Here is a 22,895-nt window from a genome sequence, read left to right as displayed (position 1 = left end):
AAATCAGGGTTCAAATCCCCACTCAAGTCATGAAGCTCACTCACACTGGGTGACCTTGGGAGTCAATCACAGCCTCTTAACCTACCTCACAAGGTTGTTGTAGGGATTAACAGAGGAGGGGGTGGGTGAGCCGTGTACTCTCTGGGAGGAAAGGTGGGATATAAATGCAGTAAATAAGCTCTTCTGCTTACTTGCTTAAGAAAGCTGGAGAGGCCAACCAGATGGAGATGTCAGTTGCCAACCTGACATCCAGAGATCTCCATGTAGCTACAACTGGACCCATGTCATTAGCCTGGCTAATTTCAAACACAGGTGGACCCCAATGGTCTAACTCAGCTTAACGCAGCACCTGATTTCCTGTATTCCCACTCAGTGCAGTAGGACACATTTCCTAGGCAACACACACAGGATCCGGCTACATGTCTGAATATGCATGTCACAACTTTTTTTTATTGGCAGGTCAGAAATCCAGACAACAATCTATTATCAATAATACTATTTTTAAAATAAAAAACCCACACAATCCTATTTTATGCATGATGCATTAAAAAAATAATAATCCAAATGTATCGCTTGTAACAGCAGCCCAAAATAATGATATCCAATTTAGCCTGAGTCAGATTTAATCAGGATCTGTCTTCCCTTATGTGAACGCTACAGAAAGGAAGTATAAACCTGGAGCTACCGTACTTTAATTCCAGGAAAGGGAGTGTCATGGAAGATGCTCCCCAAAACACACACACACACACTGGAGGGAGCCCCATTGTAAATCCATTTACAGTAGGAGGGAGTAAGCTTCATTGAAAGCAAAACAATTAAATAACAGAATGAGTAACTCAGTGAGAGCTACCTCTGAAGTAGGCGTGAACAGGGGAGGACTTTGAAGCTGGCACTGTAACACTGTATGGCACAACATCCAGGATCTCCCTGAATCCTGTAGGACTTACTTCCAAGGAGACCTGCACAGGCTTGCAAGAGAAAGTGCTGCCATTCGGGAAGCCCCACTGGGTTCCACCAGGAAGATGACAGCGGAGGTTGCACCTAGTGTTATGATCCACTTAGAGCCTAGCCACTGAAATCAGAGGAGCACGACTAAATCAGATCTCTATGTCTTTCAATGGGCAGAAGAATTTAGTTGGATACATCCTTAGACAACTCCATGGGAGTTAATTCTGAGACGCTGCCCACAGGGGTGCGAAGCTTTTGCTCATATGCCTCAGAGCAAGCCCGATTCATAGAAGACAAACGCCTTCCTCCTGAGTAAACTTGCATCTATCCGGAGCTGCAGTTGCAATCCGAACCCCAAGCCCCACTAAACTCAAGCATGGCAGGGTTAGGACTACGTTGTATAGTAGGCAACCCGAACCTCACTTACGGGAGGAGAGGGGGTAAGCCCCACTGAAATCAGTAGGCCTTACTTCTGAACAAGTATCGTTAGGATTGCGCCGTTACTCCCAAGTAAACTCCGGCGCGCAGTCCTGCCATCACCGTGCACCCATTTACTTGGCTGCAAAGCAAGCCCCGCTGACTATATCGGGGGAAGCAGCGATTGGGGGGTTTAAGATGGTAAACAAAACAAACAAACAAACGTGGGGGAAGGGGAAAGAGGGAGGTAAACAAACAAACAAGGCGATGGGGGGGGTTTACAAGCAGCGAACGGCAGCAGTAACTCACGCAGTTTCTTCCACATGGCGCGGTGGCAGGCGAGGAAGCCCTTGCGGAGGGCGGCGCAGACGGCGGCCGGCTTGTGGGATCGGAAGCCCTTCTGCTTCTTGATGAAAGGCCAGAGGTTCTCCCGGGCGAAATGGGCCGCCTCGCGCCCGCCGTGCCCATCGCAGACGGCGAAGAAGGCCACCGAGCGGTCGCCGCCGCCGCCATCATCCCCGCCTAATGCTTTGCCGCCGCTGCCGCCGCTCGCTGCGCCCATCCCCGACGCCGCCTCCGGCTCCGGCTCGACCAAGATGCGGGTGACGTCCTCCATGTATTTCCTGCCGCCTTGGTCCGAGAAGAGGCTCACCCCCAGCGAGCAGGGACCCTCCATGCGGGGAGATCGGGACGCCCCCTCTGCCTCCTCCCGACGGGAACCAGGCTGCTGCCGCCGCGGCCGCCCCCCTCCTCCTTCCTCCGATTTATCCCTTCTTCTTCTCCTTCCTTGCTCCCCTGAAAAGCCTAGAGGTGATCCGCGATCGGCTTCCTTCTTTTGATGCCCCCTCCTCTCTTCTCTCCCCACCCCCCAAATCAATCAATCTCTCTCTTTCTTTCTTTCTCTCTTTCTCTCTCTCTCTCCCGGCCGGCGGTGACTTTATTGTTTATGACCGTCGGAGGAAGAGGAGGAGCCGCGGCGGCGGCAGAGGCGCTGTCCAGGCATGCCCTGTTCTGGTTCTCCCTCTCCCCGTCTCTACCCTCCGCGCGGCGGCTCGGAGCGCGATGTAGCAAAAGGCGGAACAATCGCCGCTTCCGATAGAACGCCAGGGAGATTCGACGTTCCAAGGGAGGAGCGGGGGGCGCGCCTCGCGGGCACGAGCCTCCGCTTCCCCCACCGGAAAGGAGGGAGGCGCGCGCGGAGGACTGACAAGATTTTGCCAGTTGTCCCCGTTGCTCCTTCCTCCCACACGCTCAAAACTCAAATCTATTCGTGTGTGTTTTTAGGACCACCTTGTAATCTAGGCAGAAGATTGAATGGATTGGCGGTGGCAATGTGGTTAAGTATTTTTAAATTAATATTTATTTGATCGTTGGATTTGTTAGTCGCTTTACCTTACTTACCCCAAGGCAGCGCAAAACGAAACAAAAATAACCCCACATTAAAACCCGGGGGGGGAAGAAATGCGGTAAAAACACCCCGCACACTTCTCAGAAGTCCTACACATAAAGGGCAACCAAGGGCCCTGGTTGTAGAAGAAAGGTTGTGTCTGACGTTGATTTTTTAATATTTTATCTTTGTACTCCGCCTTGATCCGTTTTTACATGACTCAAGAGTGCAGGTTATTGAATTCATAAACAAAACATTAACATTCCATTATTAAAGAGTATGTTTTAATTCATTTTTTATGTAATTAATATTTGTTATGATGGGTTGAGGTATCATTATTAAAGCATGCTTTAAATCGTGTTATTATTTTTCTTTAGTCATTATTCATTGTTATAATTTATGCATGCATTGTCCAAAAAGTGGCCTTTTTGGAAAACGTTATCCCAAGTTGTTCTTAATCATGTATATACTGTTTATTCAATAAAGTTTTCTTATACTTATTTTTTTTAACAAAAAATGTTTTAATTCAGATTAAAAGGTGTTTGTCTTTGATTTTTAAAAATTATTTTAATGGCATAATGAATTCATATTAATGAAGCTATCTTGGCAGGGTCTCTGCATTTAAGCTTTTACTTCTGCTAGGGTAACAACACATAACAGAAATATTTAGAAATTTGAATTTTTAAAAATTGTAATCAAAACGCATGGGGTAGGATCCAGACTTAGTCATATTTAGAGTACCTATACTCATGACAACACTCCGATACACACACACACACACACACACACACACACACACACACACACACGACTACAACAGGCTCCAGAAATTGTTAGTCTTATGACTGTCTTGGCCTTGTTACATACATAGTGGTTAGAATGATGGACTGTGAGGAGCTGCAATATGTTTTATGTGCCAGTGACACAGGGCCCTACCTTCCAGTTAAAATTATGATAATTAAGCTTTGATATAGTTGACAACAGTCCGCCCTGCTTGCATTTAATTTCTCTCTGACCAGACTGCTTGCATTTTTTACTACTCTGTGTGTGTGTGTGTGTGTGTGTGTGTGTGTGTGTACCGGCTAATTAGGCATGGATAACACACTCCATGCATCTGATGATGTGGAGACTATTTCATGCCATAATAATATGTCATTCCCATTGAGCTATGATTCTATGATTATAAATGGTTCAAATTGTTTGTTTAAAAAATAGCAATAAAAACAGACTTTTAAAAACTGGTGACCTAATACAGTTAACAAAATATAGATAAAATCAATGATTTTTAAAAACAATGGAACATAGCAAGGTTTCACATCTGAGTAGGCTTACCTAAATCAAAAAGTTTTAAGTAGGTGTCAAAAAACTTTTTTAAAAGGTGCCTGCCTGATAATAAAAGGGCTGTAATGTTTAATCAGTTAGGTTGGTGATTTTTGCGACGGGGCAATATGAGGAGGGAAAAAGCTTACTTGACTCAGAAGGTGCCCTTAATTAATTGGTCAGCAGATTGTTTAAATAAGTTAGTCTTAATAAACGCGATCCTAAAATCTGTAGATGACAAACATTATTTTATGAGAAGTATTCACTCATTTATTTAAAAAAGTTAATAGTCTCTAGGTTTTGTAGAACCTGAGTTATGGTGCAAAATGTACCGGCACTATACAGTTGTGTGTGTGAGAAACTAGCTGTTGGTATATGTATTACAATTGTGTATTTTACAAAGAATGAATTAAAAAGGGGCGAGACAAATTCCTGGAGAATGCGGCTGACCACAATGGCTATGTTCTCCCTCCACTATTAGAGGCAGTACTGTATATCTTTGTGAACAGGTTGCCGGGAATCACAAGCACTGGAGAGCTCAGGTCCTGTTTGCCGGCTTCCCAGAGGCATATGATTGGCTACTGTGAGAACAGGATACTGGACTCTAACAGATCCTGATCCAGCAGGGATTTTCTTATCTTGCAGACATTTTTCTAGGACTTCTTTTCCGGCAATGAGGGGAATCAGATGCTGGACTGAATGGTCCTTCGCAATTATGTTTTTATTAGTTATAATATTTTGGGATGGACCCTACACCTTCAGAGGCAGTCTACCTCTGAATAGCAGCTGCTAGGGACAGACAACAGGGGCGGGCTACTGCCCTCAACTCCTGCTTATAACAAACATAAGGCTGGCGCTTCTTGGAAATAAATCCGCCAGACAAAATGGATCGTTCTCTGAGCCCAGGAAGGCAACTCCTAAGCAGGAAGGTCCATTGCTTGCAAGGAAGCAAACATTTCAACCTCTTTTCCGCCACTCTTCCCAGCATTCCGCGAGAGCCTCGGCGGGGAAGATTGAAACGTACAAAATACCCCAATCCCAACCAATCAGAACTGAGGGAAGGCGGGCGAGGCGAAAGAACAGTTCCGTGCGCGCCTGCGTGAGACGGATGCGGACTTGAGCGCTCCCCGATTACGTTACGGAATGTTTGAGAGGCCAGTTTATGCGGGGAGCCGGCTAAGCTGTTCCTAAGGCAACGAGGCGCAAGCAATCGAACTCAGATGTCTAGAACAGGAAGTGAGAGAGGAAAAAGGAATAGTATGAACTACCAGTATAGAGATTTAAGTGGTGATAGTTTGTCATAGGTTTAAGTAGCGAGCGATAGATACGATATCGAGAAATAGCTATATATCAGAATATAATAGAATAAATTACCCCGCCCATCTGGCTGGGTTTCCCCAGCCGCTCTGGGCGGCTTCCAACAAGAGATTGTTGTTGTTTAGTCGTTTAGTCGTGTCCGACTCTTCGTGACCCCATGGACCAGAGCACGCCAGGCACTCCTGTCTTGCACTGCCTCCTGCACTTTGGTCAGACTCAAAATACACTAAAACATCAGTCAGCCCTAAACAGGGCTGCCTTCAGAATATGCTTCCTTCCGCTTACATATATGATAGATAAGGCTAGTGTGTTGCCAAATGACTTTTTGAAATTCAGTATATTTATACTGTATCTTGCTTTTCCTCCAAGGAGCACAAGTTAGCTACCCAATTCCCCCCTCTCCTTTTTTATCTTCACAACAACCCTGTGAGGTAGAATAGGGTGAGAGGTATAATGACTTATACTAGGCTTTGAGCCTTGGACTCTGAAATCCTAGTTTTGACATCCATTGGAGAGTTACGGCGCATGCTGTACAGGCTACATTTTCTGTGCTTTTTCAATAAAGATTGTAAAATACCCAAGCTCTTGAAATCACACATGGCAACCAACACCTGTATACGCACAGTTGACAGGATGGAGAAAACCAACCTTTTGGCTGCCTTAATTCTGGGCACAGTAGGATGGTAAAGTGGTAAGTATATAGGGTTACTAGTGAGTATGCATCACCAACAAGTACTTTAATTGTGTTTCACTAGCAAAATATGTGGGCCATGGCAATCAGGCCTCTGTTAAGGACCCACTGTGTAGTCTTGGGCATGTGACAATAATGCAGTCTCTGTTCTCCAGACTAAAACTGGAGCAAAGGTCACCAGTGTTGCAAAAATTGCAAGATTTAAAAACATGCAGAAAAGAGTTTTTTAATAAACGGTAAGTAATCACATATATTGACTTGTTGTATACCTTTGATGCCAAAGCACTAGCTCTCAAGTATGTGATTCTCTTTAAGCCATGATCACAAATTTCTGGATGTGCCAGATGGGAAACAAATAGGGCAGGCCTGTGCAGCGGGGAAGGTGGGGGGCAGCTGGGTACGCTTGCCCCCCCGCCTCATAGGGCTAAGCTGGGTGAGGAGCTCTACCAGGGGCCTGCCATACTTGCTGTCATGCCAAGAATGCCCCATTTCTCCCAGCTGACCAGAGAGTTATTGGGCGAAACAGCCAGCGGTGAAATGCCCATGCCTGTCTGTAGGCACTGCAAGTCTTCAATAGTAACACCTGGACCTGTGTTACCGTGTTCTAACATGTAGCATCAGATCAACTTAGATGGCAGTGCCGTGCTGGCGCATCTCATGGACAAGACTCCCGCCTGGTGCCTCAGACAAGCTCTGCACAGGCCTGAAATAAGGTGTTATTTGCCTAACAGCTCTAACTTGGGGATAGGCGGGACGTTGTTTTTTTTAATTGAAGCAGGGATCGTGGGAACGTGGGTGCTCAGAATGCACTAAAGCAGTGGCCCGATTCTGGAAGAAAACCAAAGGTTAGAGGTTGGCTGAGACAACTCTGCCCCTTGCTCAGAGGCTCTGATTTCCATACACTGTATTTAATGGTTGTAGTTCAGTGGTAGAGCATCTGTTTTTCATGCAAAAGGTCCAGGTTCAATCCTTGGCATCCCCCGGCTGGGCTGAGAGTGTCCTCTACCGGAAACCCTCTGTTCATTGACTCACAGAAATATAGAGTTCGAAGGGACCACAAGGATCATCTAGTCCAACCCCCATGCAAAGCAGGAATATTTTTGCCCAACATGGGGCTCGAACCCACAACCCTGAGACTGAGAGTATCATGCTCTACCAACTGAGCTATCCAGGTGTTAATTATCTTCCATGGTCAACCACTTTTATATTGAAGGAACAGCAGCTGGAAAAGACCCAAAATGAACTCTGTACATGTTCAGAAACCAAAGGTTGGAGCCCATGTTAGTCCTACTGAGAGTAGGCCATACCTTAGGCCCTTTAATTTAAATGGAGCTACTCTGAGTAGAGCTTAGTCGAATACACCAGATAGATAGATCTATCTCCGGGGCTAAGCAATATTTTTGCAAACAGTGGGAGACAAGTCACGACTCAAATCAAGCCCAGGACTGCTTGTCACTTTACCTGCTTAGCTTAGTTCTACCTTTGCTTTCCAAGAAGCTCCTTAATCCTACAACCTAAACTAGTTCAATGCACATGTGTGACTACCAGTACACTAACTAAGATGTTGCACTGTGGTACAGGCAGCTACATTTGCAGCACAGTTCATGTACATTTCCAGGGAAGACTATGGGCTGTGTGTGCACACCATACATTTAAATAACAAGTTCCCCCAAAGAATCCTTAGAACTGCAGTTTACCTCCTCAGAGAACTAGAATCTCCAGCACCCTTACAAACTACAACTCCCAGGATTCTTTGAGGGAAGTCATGTGCTTTAAATGTTCACACTATGCCACCATGCTGAGCTCCATCTCTGAATAGAAAGACTGTGGTATTGTTGTTGTAATGTTATTAATATATTACAGGTTATTGATGTGGCTGACACACTACTGACAAAAGACTTATCTCTGCCCCCAAGAGCTTGCAAACTAAAATCCAACATGGGAAATAAGAGGCAGTGAAAGATAAAAGGAATAATCTGTGACAAACACTTTTAAGATTTTCTTACAGGCTTAATTCAAATACAGTACAGCAGGGAAGGGGAGCCTGTGGTTCTCCAGATATTGGACTACAACTCCCTTCAACCCTGACCACTGGCTACTGCTGGCTGGAGATGATGGAAGCTGTAGTCCATAACATCTGAAGGCTCACAGGTTGCCTAGCCTTGAAGTACAGCATTGTAACCAGCAGGTTGGGCCAAAGCAGAAGTAGGCAACCTAAGGCCACAAGCGGCCCACGGGGGTCATTTAACTGGCCCACAAGCCCCCCCTGAACTGAGCCGAGTGAGTCCTGTGCGCTGCACTAAACCGGCGCACTGCAGCTCGGGGACTCGCTTCCACAGCGCTGGAAATCACGTCTGTGCAGATGCCGGAAACATACCGTAGCTGTCAAGTTTTCCCTTTTCTCACGAGGAAGCCTATTCAGCATAAGGGAATTTCCCCTTAAAAAAGGGAGAACTTGACAGCTATGGCTGGAAATCGCGGGCGCACATGCTCATGCGCGCACACAATCTGGCCCATGGAGGGATCTCCACTGGAATGAACTGGCCCAGGAGAGGTAAACCTTGCTGCCCCCTGGAACAAAGGCTTTTACGGTATGAAAAGCAAGCTTTGGTGGTAGTAAGAAAAGTGGTGACAAAAAGGGGTTTGGGGAGATACACCCAAGCATCAAAATCAGCTTAGGCATAAGGTGGCTGGCATCATGTAAACAGTGCATTTAAAATACATGTTGACTTTTCCAGATGTTGTCACAAAGGAACATGAGAAGCTGCCTTATACTGAGCCAAACCACTGGTCTATCTAGCTGAATGTTTGCACTGGCTAGCAGCAGCTCTCCACATTCCAGTCCTAGCCTTTTGGAGATGCCAGGGATTGAACCCGAGACCTTCTGCAAGCAAAGAATATATCTGCCACAAAGCTATAGCTCTCCCCTATAAATTGTAAGTTTCCAGTCCTCATGGTTCTGAATAAAGGACTGATTGAAAGCTGAGACAGACCATTGGTCCATCCAGCTCAGTAATGTTTACGCTGACAGGCAGCAGCTCTCCAAGATTTCAGACAGTCTCGTCTAGGAATGCTGGGGATTGAACTGTCTGCATGCAAAGCAGTCCATCTATCACTGAGCTATGGCCCTTCTCCTAATACGGCATCAGATCTACCACACACCTGGACAGCTCTTCAGAAAGGTGAGGGAAAATTCCATTTGTAGTTTGTAATGAGAAGGCACGGCACATATTTGAGGATCTTGGAGAGGTTTTTCTTAAGGGTGCACTCTATACATGCCGGGGGAACTATGTGCAGAGGTCCTTTTTGAAAAAGATTTGTTTTCGCTTTGAGGAAAGGCACTCTGCACAAGTTTAGGAACAGTTTTTCCTTTGTACCCTTAAGAAACTTATTTGTCCTTTGTTGATGCTTTTAACTTTAACATCTTCAAAATGTAAGCTTGGAGACCTCTTTGATTGTACTGCAACCCTTTCTTTTTAAAAAGCAAACAAACTGCAGTCTTTGAACCTGCAACCCTATGGAATGTGCTGCAACCTATTAACAACAGGAATTTATAAGTAATAATAATAACTTGACATTACTAATATTTAAATTTACAATATTTAAACTGGCATCTCTTATGTACCGCAACCTATTAATAACAGGACTTTATTAGTAATAACAATAACAACAAATAATAACTTAGTAGTACATATTGTTGCTAATATTAAAGTTTACAATCTTTAAACTGACAACCCTATGGACTGTCTTATAATAATATCCCCCCCCTTTTTATAAAAAAAATCTGGACTAAAAGGGATGAGGAAAAACCACTCAGTTTGTTTGTTTTTGTTCCAATGGACCTTTTTTGTTCCAATGTGCTTCCATATACTGTACAGTACTATACAGAAGAATTTTTTTAAAAGAGTTAACATTGCTATTTTGTTTCTATTAAGAAAAACAGAACAATTCTGTTCTTTTATTTCTATTGTGAAAAATAAAACAATTGCTATTTTACTTTATTAAGAAAAACACCAGGGTTTTCAAAAGTTAAATATGCGGGTTTTTTATATATAATATGGGCGGGGGAGGAATAAAAGAAGTCACTTTGCTAGCTAACTAATAAAAATACAAATTTATTCAAAGATAATTAATCGAGAAATGGAAGGAAATAAAAAAAAAGTCTAGAAAAATGGAAACATCTGAACCTTTCAATATGGAGCAAGGTCTCTATGATTAAGATGATAATTTTACCAAAAATCCTTAAGAAAGACGCACTCTTCCACTGACTCCCGAGACAGACGGATGCCAACTAATAATAATAATAATAATAATAATAATAATAATATTGGTTGGCATCCGTCTGTCTCGGGAGTCAGTGGAAGAGTGCGTCTGCGGGAATATTATTATTATTATTATTATTATTATTATTATTATTATTATTATTATTATTATTATTATTATTATTATTATATTTCCATTAGAAGCAGCTGCAGTGAAAAGACCGCAGCACCGGGTCACACGCCAGAGGAGAGAGAAGCAGCGCGCGAGAGGCAGCGCGAGACCCGCGGCCTCGGCCTTTCCCCTCAGGCCTCCTTCTCCCCTTCCTCCTTTTCCCTCCCTCCTTCCTTCCTTCCTTCGTTCCTTCTTTCCCTCCCTCCAAAGCGGCAGCAGTAGCGGCGACGGCGCCCCCAGCGGCTCCCTCCCGAGCAGGCCTCGCCCCGCCGCCGCGGCCTGAGGCGAAGCAGCCACCGCCGCCGCCTCAGCAGAGAAGGCGCTGAACCCCGCGTCGCCTCGCCTGGTTGGGAGGCGGAGCGAGCAGGAGGCCCCGAGCGAAGCAGCAGGCAGGCCCGAGCCCAGGAGCAGCGCCGGCGGGAGGCGGGGGAAGAGGCAGGCGCCGCCGCTGCCACCGCCGCCGGCCTTGTCTCTCCCTCCATCCACCCCTCCTCCGCCCGTCCCTCGCTCGGCACAGGCAAGATGGCGGCCGTGGAGCTGGAGTGGGTGCCCGAGACGCTCTACAACACCGCCATCTCGGCCGTGGTCGACAGCTACGGCCGGGCGCGCCGCAGGGACATCCGCTCCTTGCCCGAGAACATCCAGTTCGACGTCTATTACAAGGTGGGCAAGGCCGGCGCAGGGCCGGGCCGGGGGGGACGGACCCCGCCGTGGGGCTGAGGGGAGGAAGGGAAGGGGGCACCCCCTTGATTGTATTTGTGGGGGGCCGTGGGGGAGGGGGGCAGCGCAAGGGCGGCAGTCAGGCGCGCGCCTCTTCCCCCCACCCTCCGCCCTGTACCGCTTTCCCAATTTGGGGGGGGGGGAGGAAGATGGCTGCAGCCCTGCCCATTTTCGCCTCGGCCTGCCTTGTGCATCCAGCCACCCATTTCCCCAAACAGGAGCTCTCTTCCTTCTGCCGTCCGAGTGCCCCCCCAAGAGCCATGCCTCCCCCCCTTGCTCCTAAAACTATTACTTGCGCCCCCCCACTGTCAGATTTCGAACCCCCATCCTTATTTGTTTTGCTCTGGAAGCGTCCCAGTAGTTTATTTGCCCCCCTCTGTACAATTCAGAAGGGGGCTCTGTTTGCTACTCGCATTTTATTTGCAACCCACACCCCAGGAATCTTGTTTTTGCCCATCGCCTCCGCCTGCTCCTTCAAATGGGGTTTGCACCCCCTTCTGAATGACCAGTATTTCAGAATTGGATTTGCTCATGTAAAAAACAACAACCACCACCATCCTCTTTGCTTGCCCTCCCTCACTGTAGAATGTGGGCTATCAGAGAATCTCTGTTGCTTATTACCTTGCTCCCCATTCTTTGGCTTTTGCTCCCCTTCACTGCAGAACTTGCCCCATGTAGAATCGCTTTTTAGACCCTACCCTGAGTATTTTCACCATTTCTTGGAACAATACTCGCCATCATTATAGTACCTCTCCCTATGATTTTTTTTATTTTGCTCCTTGCAACCCCCCCTCCCAAAAACAATCCGCTTCTTTCCTGCCTTTTCCAGAATTTTCCTTCTCAAAAACTGCCTCCCATTCCAGTTTTGCACACCCATCCTAGGCAAGTGCCCTGACACCCCCCCCCAAAAAAATTTCCTTGATCCTTTTATTTGCACTTCTTACCCTGTATGTAAGCACCCATTCTAGAATTTGCCCCCTAGAAAAAACTAGTACTGTATCACTTTTTGCCCCACACCCCTTTCCTCCAGAACTTGGAACAGATTTGTGTCTCAGATTTGGGGGGCACTTTCCAACCAGGCCTGTTGGGGCAGGGTGATGGTAGCAGTTGAGTCTGCATAAGAGCCTAAGATTGCAATCTTGAATATCTGGGGGCAAATCCTGTTTAATTCAGCAGGACTTGCTTCTGAGTAGATATGGTTAGGAGGATTGCACCATAAATGTGTAATTGATATCTCTCTTTCTCACCCTCGACTGCAGAGGATTAACTAGAGTACTGTTTGTTGGAGTGGGGTGTCATAATCAGCACTGCTGTGGCTGTGTGTTTCCAGCGTTCGTGTTTTTCTTGAGAGTGTAGAATGCTTTGTAATACTGGATTATGCTGTCTTGCCTAGACTCTATTGGGAGCAATAAAGAGAGATTTGTGTCCCTCACTTCGGTTTGTAGAATGGGGTGCTGAAGAAAATAAGGATTTATTCTCTTTCAATATTCTCATGACAGCTGGAGTTCTTAATCTGAAGCACCCTTTTAACATAAAGACTGCATGTTTTTCATTTTTCCTAAAATCGCCATCTCAAGTTAGTTTTCTTGCTATTTATTTTGACATCCAGTTAAATATTCAAATATTGAAAATGTCAACTTCATAGATCAAGTGCAAGTCGAAGGATGCTTGGTATTTTCCTAGAGTTTGTATTCTATAAGCTGCTCTGGGTTGTGTATAGAGTCTCCGCTTCCATCATTCTTCGATGTTAATCTTATTGTTTGCTATAGAACAAATTGTTCTGTGGTGTTTATCCAGTGTTCTTTAAAAGACAAAGAAAAGTAATACTCATTATGGATCTATTGTTGATAGTGGAAAAATAGGTTCAACTTCTACCTACACATTTTGGGGTGGTGGGTATACTAGCGTGTGCCCCCCTACTTCTTAAGAAGGCAGAAAGAATAATAATTGATTCCATCCCCACCTTCCCAAGCCTTAGCATATGATAATCATTTTCCAGTTCTTCTGTATGTGAGCTTTTAAAAAGTGTCTCAATAAAAGGCACCCCCCCCCCACTTTTATCATTGACCTAGTCTAGAAGGACAATCAAACAGGAACAGCACTGTAATGGGATCCATTTAAGTCACTTCCAGATACCCTCTACCTTGGATATTGGGGGGGGGGGAGCCATTTAAATATTCACATTTTAGCCACTGAATGGACAAAGCTTTTGGTTCAAGGGAGGATTTTCACTCAGCATTTCCAACACAAGAGAATCTTAGTTTCTGCAAAAGTCACTCCTCCGAAAGAAAGCACTATAGTATATATTTATTTGTACCCTGCCTGACTCAAGGCAGCTTATAGATAAAAATAAGAACTGCTGAAACATAGAAAAATCAATCAAACATAGAATGAAATGGAGATTAAAGGTGTCCCTTGATAGGATAGAGCTGCTGCATTTGGAAATGCAAGGATGAGCCTTGTCAAAGGCAGGGAAATATGCAAACGTCTTATGTTGGCTCAAGTTCATATATCATAACCCCATTTATGTCATAGACTCCTTGAATTGTAGAGTTGGAAGGGACCATAAGGATCATTTTGTTCAACTCCCTGCAATGCAGGAATCTTTTGCCCAACACGGGGCTCAAACTCATGACCCTAAGATTAAGATTTTTATTCTGTTCTGACTGAGCTATCCCAGATGAGTAAAACTGTGAATGCTAAGTCGGCATTTCAGCAGGTTTCATTGCTTTCATCCACACCAGGAATGGGAAACCTTTGGTCCTCCAGGTGTTGCTGAACTTACTCCCATCAGTCCCAGCAAGTGTGGCCAGCAGCCTAGGGTGATGGGAGTTGCAGTTCAGCTATGCTCTTGCGGCAGGCAGTGGTCTGGTTTCTGAGCCATGAATTGGGGTGGAGCGGTGGATAGAGGAACTTGTCACTGAGCAAGGGAAGTCAGACCAGATGCCCTTCCAGCCCCATTCCATTTGATGTGTATCTCCTGATACTTCCTCATGAGTGATGTACACTTTTAACTGTACAGTATTTGTGAATGACGCTGTCACCTAGGAGAAAGTATGCCACAGTTCAGATTCCTAGTTTTTCTCATAATGATGGCCTTGAGCAAGGTATTTTGTCGCAAATCTGCTTGTGATCTGAAGGACATTTCAGAGGAACTTTCCAAACAACATCACAGAAGTTACTGGCCCACAAAATAATGTTAATAGTTCTGGAAGAGGGGGTGGGGGAGAGAAACCATCTTCTTTCTCATTTACAAAAGTTTGTTTGCTTTAATCCCTGGTGATTATTCTGACTCACCAAATGGCTATTTATAGGCCTGATTTTAAAAAATGCGTATTTGCTACCACTCTCATTATTTCCATATTAGTGTCCGGATTGTTTTTCCATAGATAATTCTTTTTCTGCACTTTAAAAGTAAGAATTTCAGAATACATGCATTGCTTCCACAGTCTTCTGGCTGCCATACCTATTCATAGAATGACAAATGCAGATTCCATGATGTCGGCAAGACTCACTGCTGTTACCCAGCCTGTGCGGTAGTTCACATAAGTCCAGCATTTTAGGGCCCTGACTATCCTTTACATGTCTACTCAGAAATAAGCCCCAGTCAGTTCACTGTGTTTTCTCCCTCCCCCATCGTTCTGCCCGGACACTGAGGTCCAGCGCCGAGGGCCTTCTGGCGGTTCCCTCGCTACGAGAAGCCAAGTTACAGGGAACCAGGCAGAAGGCCTTCTCGGTAGTGGCACCCACCCTGTGGAATGCCCTCCCACAAGAGGTCAAAGAGAACAACAACTACCAGACCTTTAGAAGGCATCTCGAGGCAGCCCTGTTTAGGGAAGCTTTTAATGTTTGATGGATTTCTGTATTTTAATATTTTGTTGGAAGCCGCCCAGAGTGGCTGGGGGAACCCGGCCAGATGGGCGGGGTATAAATTATTATTATTATACGAATGTATAGAATTGCAGCCTGAGGCGCAAGCGCTTTTTTCAGCCATAAGCTTAAATCCTTGAGCCTGATTTGAAAATGAAGCTGGTTCACAATGTCACATCTAGGGTGCTGTGCAGAATACATACCTAATGCATATGTTTACAAGAACATCACCGGCTGCTCATTAGTTTCTGAGCCATGTACAGGATTCTGTTATTAACGTCCAAAATCATGAAGAACTTCAGACCAGGACACTTAGGACACCATATTCCCCTGAACGTACCCGGTTGATCGTTACTGTCATCGGAAGAGGTCCTGCTGGCTGTGTCATGGCTAGCAGATCAAGTGACAGCATGGAAAGCAAACTTCTTGAAGTGGCACCAACCCCCCCCCCCCCAAATACAATTTGAAAGGCATTGACAGTGATGTGTTTTGGGCACCTACTGAAAACGTACTTGGGCATTTCCTGACCATTTTTAGATGGCACACCTCAGTATTTGTTTTACCCTTTAGCATTTTGCTTTAGTGTCCTGATCCCTTCCCAACATAACTCTGCTAAAGAGCATCTGGTTTGCATGTAAAAGGTTCCAGCCCAGCATCTCCAGGTAGTCCTGAGAATGTCCCCAGTTTGAAACCCTGCAGAGCTGCTGCCAGTCAGGATAGACCAGGCATCCCCAAACTTCGGCCCTCCAGATGTTTTGGACTACAATTCCCATCTTCCCCGACCACTGGTCCTGTTAGCTAGGGATCATGGGAGTTGTAGGCCAAAACATCTGGAGGGCCGCAGTGTGGGGGTGCCTGGTATAGACAGTACTGGACTAGATGTACCATTATAAAGCAGCTGTCTATGCTCCTATGATTCTTATGGATAGTACATATTTGCATTTTGTTTATATTCTAGCCTTTTGATTTTATGGTTTTTACTTTGTAAACCATTTAAGAGATTGCCTCCACCCAGGGAATATTTTGAGGAATAGCAGTCTACTGTAAAGCTATCATACTCATCTCTCCATTAGGCGTTTAGACATCCCTTCCCACACTTCTAGTCTGATATATGTAATGTTTGTGCATTAATTTAGGTCATCTGGGATACAGCAAGTGGTATGGATTCTGAATCCTTGTTTAATCAAATTTATGTACAAGTTTCCCCAAATCACTGGTGGTTTCTCTTGTGTTCTAAAGGTTTCATAATAATTTTAATAAGTACTAAAAGCTATTTCATTTCTTAAAAAAGAAAGTTTTATATATTAAACACTCCTTAAATTTATTAAGCAAATACCTGTGTATTACGATAAGAGACCTTAATAGCCTATACTCCCCTGTAATGTTTACATTTTAAGGAAACAAATGAAGGAACTGAAAACTCTTAACATACTAATTTAACATCCTAATTTAACCAGTGAGTAGTCACTGAGGATAAGTCATCTGGGAGCAATGTTAATATGCAACTTTGCAATGGTTCAGTGCAACTAGTATTGCATTTATCCCTTTATGTAACAATTTGGTGTTTTTGAAACAGAGGCAAGGTGGTGGTTAGGGCTGGGTGACAACTGGTTTTCAGTATTGTGATATATCACCAGCTAAACATCGCAATATATCAATATATTGTATCACAATATCTGAAGTAAGGAAGGAACTATGCAGAGACGAACAGCACAATGTCCTGGCAACTGCTACTACTTAAGGGTCTAAAACTGATAAATGCTGATATTATCAACCACCTCATGGTCACTTTCAACAGCAGGCAAGCCAAAATGCATCCAAATCAGACACTTGGTTTAGGGCTTGGCTACCAAATGGTGGCATTCAGGACACCCAAGAGTACGGTGATGAGTCATAGAGAATACAAATAATCTGAGGCTGCTAGCATGCCTACTAGGCAGCGGAAGGCTCACCATGGCACAGCCTGTGAGGCCTTGTTGTGGTGGCAGTAGTGGTGGCCTGCAAGGCCTTGTGGCAGTGGCAAAAGTGGTGACGGCCTGCAAAGCCTTGTCGTGGCAGTGGCAGTAGTGGTGGCCTGTGAGGCATTGCGGTGGCAGCAGACTCTGAAAAAAGCATTGTAGTATAACTTGCACTCTCAGATCACTGTGTTTGATTCCACTTCTTACTGAGCTAAGGCTGTGTAGGCTACACACCATACATTTAAAGCACATTACCACTCCCAAATAATCCTGAGAACTGCAGTTTGTGAAGGGGCTGGGAATTGTAGCTCTGTAAGGGGCAAACCACAATTCCCAGTATTCTTATTTGTGGGGAGTCATGTGCTCTACATGCATGGTGTATTTGCAGGCTGCATCGTCAGTTGAAACACACTTATTGCCTATTGTATTTACAGATGAGGAGGCTAGTTTACAGATCATGGCCACCTCCAAATTGAGTCCCCACAGGAGCTTTTTCTTCAAAATTAAAAGTAGTTAGTCTAAGGACTTTTTATTTTTATTTTAAAAAGTAAACAGCCTTACGTGTCACTTGGCCCCTAGCATAGATTTTAGTTCCCCATGTGTTGCTGGCCTTTCTGAGCTTTGCTGAAACTTACTGAGTAAGCTCTCTTGGTATGCTTGCTGGATTGCCTCTTTAATGTGCTGCAGTGCAAACTGTTTACAAGGCCTTGTATTTCTTTCCATAATACAAATAGCATCATGTAGGAGAGCAGGGATAATAATGCAGAGCCCTCCTGATGGTTTGAGCTCCAACTCTCATTATCCCTGACGGAAGGCCATACTGGCTGGAGCTGATGAAAGCTGTAGTTCAGAAGATCTGGAAGGCAGTAGGTTGGGGAAGATGATTTCGAGAATCAAAGAGTGGTTTGCATAGATACCACAAGATGTGGTTTGGTGCAGGGTCGATTTGATTTAAATCAATTTAAATCACGATTTAAATCACTAATCAGTAAGACTTGATTTAAAACACTAGTCAGTAAGACTTGATTTAAATCTTCTTCTTTTACAGAAAGACTCATTCTTGCTGGTATAATCTTAATATTTACAACCAGATGAAAGTTTCATTTTTGGAATAATAAATTTTCAGAGTAGTTTTTACAGTTATATCAAAAATTACTGATTTGTTTATACCATTAGAAAAACATGGACAGATAATTATGAAATTATTGTGAGGTTTAATAAGTTAACTGTTTATCTTTGGACAACTTTTCTGCTGTACTTTATTGGAAGGAGAAAAATCATTTCCTTAATAGCAATTTTAACAATTTATTTAACCAAAGCAATAACGGTATAGCATATGTATCCATGTTTGTTAACTAATGTGGTTAAACATTTTTTTTAAAAAAAAAAACCTTAAACTGAGTTTTACCACACATGAAAAACTTAAAACAAATCCTTATTTCCTGCTGAATAGCCTTTGGACTACTGTATAATGTAACCTAAATGGAAAACTAACTTTAGAAAGATTTTTCCTCTAAAAGCATTTTATTTTAAAAATCCGATTTAAATGAAAAAAAAATCCAATTATATATATATATATATATATATATATATATATATATATATATATATATATATCATTGATTTTTATCCACCCTGGTTTGGTGGAAAGTCTGATTTGAGCCACTGGGTACGTTCGTATGACTTTCAGAATCCAAAGTTTGGAGGTTCAGAAATGAGGTATGGCTTCCAGTGCTGTCCAGTTGCAAAACATAGTTTGCTACTGCATGCAAATGCATCATATGGTGGTTTGTCTGCATCTTTTGTCTGAAGACAAGAATGCCAAACTGTGGCTTGGTCCTGGTTTGAGGCCAGACTGCAATTTGAGCAAACCCTAGTTTGCTGCATCTGAAGCTTTGAAACTCTCACATTCAGGGAGTAGGGAGCGAGCGAGCCACTTCTTGATCTCAAGGATCCTGATCACAGTTTGAAGGATAATCTGAATGCGGCCACTGTGGCTAGACATCTGAACAGAGCCATCTGGGGCTCCCTATGTCTGTTGCCCTCTATTTGTGGGTACAGTTAAAAGATTCCATTCACTGGTTTTTACAAATACAGAATTTCTTACCAATCTGGACATCAAGCTGTAATGAGCCCTGAGGAAGTGACTTGGTGGGACTGGTTGCATGAGGAATGGGAGGTGCTCAAGGAGCTCTTATCCTGGGAAAGGGGCTCAGCGTGTTCAGAGTCAGAGGTCTGGAACTGGAGGAAGGGCTGTGTGACTGTTCCCATCAGATATGCTGAATGTTGCCTTGATACTGACTGATGAGGCATTATAATTTTGTATATGTGTACTACCTTGACATACTTTATGAAAGTGTGGGTTAAAAATACTACAGTTAACGAACAACACACACCATAGAGTTTGTTCTCGTCCAAATGCCTTATCTGTTCTCAGCCTTATCTATACCATGAAGGCAGGTTTGAAGGGGAGGAACTGTACTGTACACCTTCTAAAAGGAAGGATGGGATGCAAAGTTGAATTACATATGAATAAATAAGTGAATTTTTGTTATCTTCAAAAATGGAACACTCGCTATTAGGTTTCCTGGCTGGCTTTTCTGTCTACAGAATCTTGATCTTTCATAAGCACTCCATGTTACAAAGTGTGTGTAAAAGTTAAATGAGCAGACCCAGCAATGAATTACTAAAGCGTATGCTTCCATAGTCCTTACGTGAGATTTGGTGCTTCTCAAGATAACATGTGAGCATAACATACTGTTCCTTAATCCAGCTCCCGCATTGATATTTTTTTCTGTGAAATTATTCTTGGCAAAGATGCCACATCTCAGATTGTGAAAACACACAGTCTTAGCTTGTGGCACCTTTCCTTAAATTATTGTTTGGTATATTTTTCCATATCAAGTGCTGTATACAATTAAGTTTTACTCAGGCCAGATCAATTGAAATTAATGACCCTAAATTAGTTATGCCCACCAGTGTTCGAAATTAGCCAGGTGCATTTTGCACCTGAGTATTGGCCAAGTATGCGACCAAGTAAAGATGCCTAGGCGCCAAGATGGCACCTGACATTTCCACCTTCTGGAGGTGCATGCCTGGGCATCATTGGATGTTGACTTTTTTCATACACTAATACCACTTCCTGAAGAATTGTATCAATCAAATTTTATCTGCGCAATTGGAATGAATTTCAGGAAGCAGAATGCTTTTTTCTATGCAGCCTGAGCAGGAGCAGTGAACAATGCTATAGTTAATTGTAGCTTGTCTTCACTTACCCCACAACCTTGCTCACAGTTGTGCAGAAAAAGGGGTAGGATAAAATATAAGGGACAGTTCACATATTGGCTTATTCCTATCTCTTTTCCTTAATGGTGACACAGACCATTCATAACTTAAGAATATTCTTCACAACTATGAGCAGGGTGATGGGGTAAATGAAGACAAGCTACAACAATTAACTATAACATCATTCACTGCTTCTCAGGTTGCACAGAAAAAACATTTTGCTTCCTGAAGTCCATTTCAGTTGCCCAAAAATGGCAACTAGACATTCCGTTTTGGTGACTGCAACCTTGGTTTAAGGAGCCATTTAGTGCCTACCTTATATATCTGAGTTTGTAACAATGCATGCCCCTTAATTTCAATGAGTTGGCTCTGAGTAGGGCTAGCCTTGGATACACACCCAAGCGCAATTAGACAGCTTGGAAATAGTTTGTTGTTTTGGTTCTGCTTCCATGTTCTTCATATGTTTTGGATATGCCTGGTGCCCACATGGGGGAAGTATATAGCCATGTATCTTATTGTCATGTGAAAATTAATGTGGAATTAATGTGTGGAATTACTGTACCAGTTTTGCCAAAATTGCAGCAGGTAGTTTAAACTTCTGGGAACCAATACCATGTGATAGCTAAGAGTTCTGTAGCACTATAAACATTTTATTTTGGCGTATCTTTTAGTCAACTGTTTCACAGATGCATGGATTGTTGCCTGCATTTGGCATTTACACAGGTGTCAAGGGGAAATTTGGAAAACAGTGGCATCAAGTGGCCATAGAATGCGGGGGCATGATTCACCGAAAGTATGCAAAATAAAGGGCATCACTTCAGCCACAACATTTCTTTTTCCCTGCATACATTTCTTTCATAGACTTCAATCCCAATTCTTCAGATTCATGACAGTTTATGTAGCAGTAGGGAAGGGATGTGGAAACTGTGGCCCTTGAGATGTTCTTGGGATTATGTCTGCGATCATCCCTCACTATTGGCCATGTTGGCTGGTGCTGTTGGGACTCCAGACAACATCTGGAGGGCCACATATATGCATCTAGGGCAGGCACGGCCAAACTTGGCCCTCCAGATGTTTTGGGACTACCATTCCCATCATCGCTGACCATTGGTCCTGTTAGCTAGGGATGATGGGAGTTGTAGTCCCAAAACATCTGGAGGGCCAAGTTTGGCCATGCATGCCTGTTCTAGGGGAATCTCACAAGCAAACCCTGAGTGCAACAGCCCCCTCTTCCCTCCTGCGGTTTCCAGCAACTGGCATTCAGAAGCACACTTGCTTTCAACAGGAACATGGTCATGGGGGTTAATAATCACAGATAGCTTTATTCTCCATGGTTGGCATCTGGGTGGCCACTGTGAGACCAGGATGCTGGACCAGATAGGCTACTGGCCTGATCCAGCAGGCTTTTCCTTATGTTCTTATCCACAAGCAGCTGCCTGTCCTTGCTTGGAAATTGGTTATTCAGCGAGGTGGACTTTCATTCTGACCCAGTTCTTAGCTATGCATACTTGGACTGGCCATTTCACTGAGCCTCTTCTGCAGGCAGCTAAATGGATTTCCTTTGTACATGTTATCTTTGTTTCTCCAGCAAGAGACAGAGGGAAAAAAATATTTTCAAATATAACTAGGACATCGCAAAGGAATTATATATTTTTTTAAAAAAAACCTGGCAGGTTTACAGTGCTGCATACAAATTATCTGAAAAGGCAACACTATATTAGGGAAGGAGAAGCAAAAACAATCTGAGAGAGGATTTCATGTCGTTCTTTTTCTCTGGAATAACAACATGGAGTTACGATTTAAGGTCTTTAATCCTGTAGTGAAGTCAGTAAGACCTTTTTTACTGAGAGTTTCATTTGGAACAAGGAGCTCCAGTGAAACACTAATATTGCACACTGAAGGAATTTTTCTTTAGTATTTTGTTTCTTCCTCTTTCTCCTAAGAGCATCCACTTTGTATGCATCTCATTCCAGTTTTGGGAGGGTTGTGTGTGTCCAGGTGGTCTCCTGAATAGATGCTGGCCAGACTCCCTACTTATCCATATCCCACCTGCCTATTAGGCCTGGGCAATATATTGATATATCGCCCAGGACTGGTATGAGGAGCAGACCGCGATGTTGACTTCACTCAGTGGTATATCGCTGGTGAAACTGCCACTGCTCCTGAGTCCCTCTGCTAGCACGATCTGCTGGAGGGAGACAATACAGTTGTACCTCGTTTTGCAGCCGGGATCCAAAAAGGACACAGGGCAGAGTGCTGCATCTGTGCATGTTCGTGGAGCGGTTTGCGCTTCTGTGCCTGCGTGAAGCGTGCGCATGCGCGAGCAGTGAACCCGGAAGTAACCTGTTCTGGTACTTCCGGGTTTGCCGTGGACATTCACCGGAATGGACGCTAGACAAGGCGGAGGTTCGCGGAGGTATTATTGTAGTTCCTTCCTCCAGCGGGCACTGCTAGCAGAGGGACTCGGGAGAGGTAGCAGTTTCACCAGCGATACACACTGCCCTTGTTCCTCCCTCTGTATCTTTAAACTGCTTAATTGAGGAGTGTG

The 22,895-nt window shown here is 44.1% G+C and overlaps 2 protein-coding genes across 2 annotated transcripts in view; one reads left to right on the top strand and one right to left on the bottom strand.

Annotated features, from left to right (window-relative positions):
- PPM1D (protein phosphatase, Mg2+/Mn2+ dependent 1D) overlaps nt 1-3,244 on the bottom strand; it is a 40,720-nt gene extending 37,476 nt beyond the window's left edge. Inside the window, exon 1 of the mRNA XM_035139684.3 lies at nt 1,675-3,244. Within this exon, the coding sequence (XP_034995575.2) occupies nt 1,675-2,041 (367 nt within the window). The 5' untranslated portion in view covers nt 2,042-3,244. The remainder of the gene's footprint in view (nt 1-1,674) is intronic.
- Nucleotides 3,245-10,585: 7,341 nt separating this feature from the next.
- APPBP2 (amyloid beta precursor protein binding protein 2) overlaps nt 10,586-22,895 on the top strand; it is a 40,678-nt gene continuing 28,368 nt past the window's right edge. Inside the window, exon 1 of the mRNA XM_035139137.3 lies at nt 10,586-11,177. Within this exon, the coding sequence (XP_034995028.1) occupies nt 11,037-11,177 (141 nt within the window). The 5' untranslated portion in view covers nt 10,586-11,036. The remainder of the gene's footprint in view (nt 11,178-22,895) is intronic.

The sequence above is a fragment of the Zootoca vivipara genome, chromosome 14 (assembly GCF_965207765.1).
Source record: "Zootoca vivipara chromosome 14, rZooViv2.hap1.1, whole genome shotgun sequence".
Taxonomy (NCBI): domain Eukaryota; kingdom Metazoa; phylum Chordata; class Lepidosauria; order Squamata; family Lacertidae; genus Zootoca; species Zootoca vivipara.
This window is presented reverse-complemented; position numbering and strand designations above follow the sequence as displayed.